At 58.6% G+C, this 1,515-nt stretch overlaps 1 protein-coding gene across 1 annotated transcript in view; it reads right to left on the reverse strand.

Annotated features, from left to right (window-relative positions):
• Cish (cytokine inducible SH2-containing protein) overlaps positions 1-1,502 on the reverse strand; it is a 5,621-nt gene extending 4,119 nt beyond the window's left edge. Inside the window, exon 1 of the mRNA XM_005410305.2 lies at positions 1,439-1,502. Coding sequence (XP_005410362.1) covers positions 1,439-1,458 — 20 coding nt within the window. The 5' untranslated portion in view covers positions 1,459-1,502. The remainder of the gene's footprint in view (positions 1-1,438) is intronic.
• Positions 1,503-1,515: the final 13 nt, after the last annotated feature.

Consider the following 1,515-nt stretch of genomic DNA (forward strand, 5'->3'; position numbering starts at 1 on the left):
GAGAGAGAGAGAGAGAGAGAGAGAGACAGAGAGAGAGAGAGAGAGAGACAGAGAGAGAGAGAGAGAGAAAGACAGAGACAGAGAGAGAGGCTGTTTATAAAAATCTTGCTCCTCACATGCTGGTCCTGAGGGCACTGGGGCCCTCAGTGAGGGACATGTGAGAGAGGCTGTGGGATGCGGGTGCACGCCTGAGGAGGAAGGTGATGTGGGAAGGAAATTCAAAAGAGGAAGGAACATGCTGGAGACTAGGGAGAAGTAATCTTTCCAGCACTTCTGCATCCTCTTCCCTGGACCAAGGACTGAGTAGAGCAAGGGGCAGGTCAGTCTGGCCCCATCTTCCACTCTCCCTCACTTGGCACTGTGCCTGTGTTCGTTCTGGTATCAGCTGCCACTGGGCCACCCAGCTCTCTGTGGGTATGGGACACCCGGCTGTAGCTCCTCTTTTCTTCCTGGAGCTTCAGCTCAGCGGTGAGCATCAGACTTTTTTATGAGTAGGGAAGGTGTACTGAAGCATAGGAATAGCTCCCGAGGGACCGGAGGGGTCCGATGGGTTGTCAGTGAGGCCTTTTGTCAGGGGTAATTTATACAGCAAAATTATAAAGTGGGTACAACATGGGCCAAACTATAATCAACCGAGTACAAGTATATCCCAAGGGTATTCGGCTGACACTATTAACCTTGGCTTATCTCTGACTTCTAAAACAACATTCTGGGGGAAGGGAAGGGTCCTGGTGTTCTGGTCACCCATCCGTGTGTCAGATGCATATCTGGCTTTAATCGACTGGGTGGTACCAATTACAGTGTCACCTCCACTTTCCTTTCATCCCTTAGGGAAGTAGAGCATCAGACTTTTGCCTGAGAGGGCTGTACTGAGGCTCCAGGAGTGCAGGTGTGCCAGAAGGCTCGGCTGAGGCCAAGGCTGAGTTATCAGCACCCCCATTCGCACTGTCCTCCCGGGCCTCTGGGGAGCGGGGGAGGCAGAAGCCAAGGTCCCTGGCACAATGGGCTGAAAAGAGGGTGAGGCAATTTGCTCCCAAGAGCTGGGGAGAGGCAAGGATCTCAGGCTGGCTTCTCAAGTGGAGCCTAACTGCTAGCTGGGGCTGGGGAACGGGCATTTGGACAGAGAGGGGCAGGGGCTGACCCAAGGTCACTAGTAGGCAGGACAGTGGCAGGCTAGGGAGAGGCTCTGGGTCCTGGCGGACACCACGCCACAGGCGTCCATCTCCTACGGGGACAACAAGGGGGATCCCACCCCAGGTTCCTCCCCGCGCCGGCGAGCCCTGGTTTTCCGACCCACAGCGTGTGCCTGCGAGGGGCTGTCCCAGGCCCACGGACGCTGCCCCCGGAGGTCCTGGCGCCCTCCGCACCTGCACCCGCCCAGCCCTGCAGAAGCCCGGCGGCTGGCACGCGGCCTGTGCGCCCCGAGAGCCGCGCTTACCCCCGGACGCAGAGGACCATGTCCCGGCGCAGCGGCGGCTCCGGAGGGGCTCGGCGGACGGCGGGGGGGCTCGGAGG

This window comes from Chinchilla lanigera, unplaced genomic scaffold (assembly GCF_000276665.1).
Source record: "Chinchilla lanigera isolate Chin_1 unplaced genomic scaffold, ChiLan1.0 scaffold00131, whole genome shotgun sequence".
Taxonomy (NCBI): domain Eukaryota; kingdom Metazoa; phylum Chordata; class Mammalia; order Rodentia; family Chinchillidae; genus Chinchilla; species Chinchilla lanigera.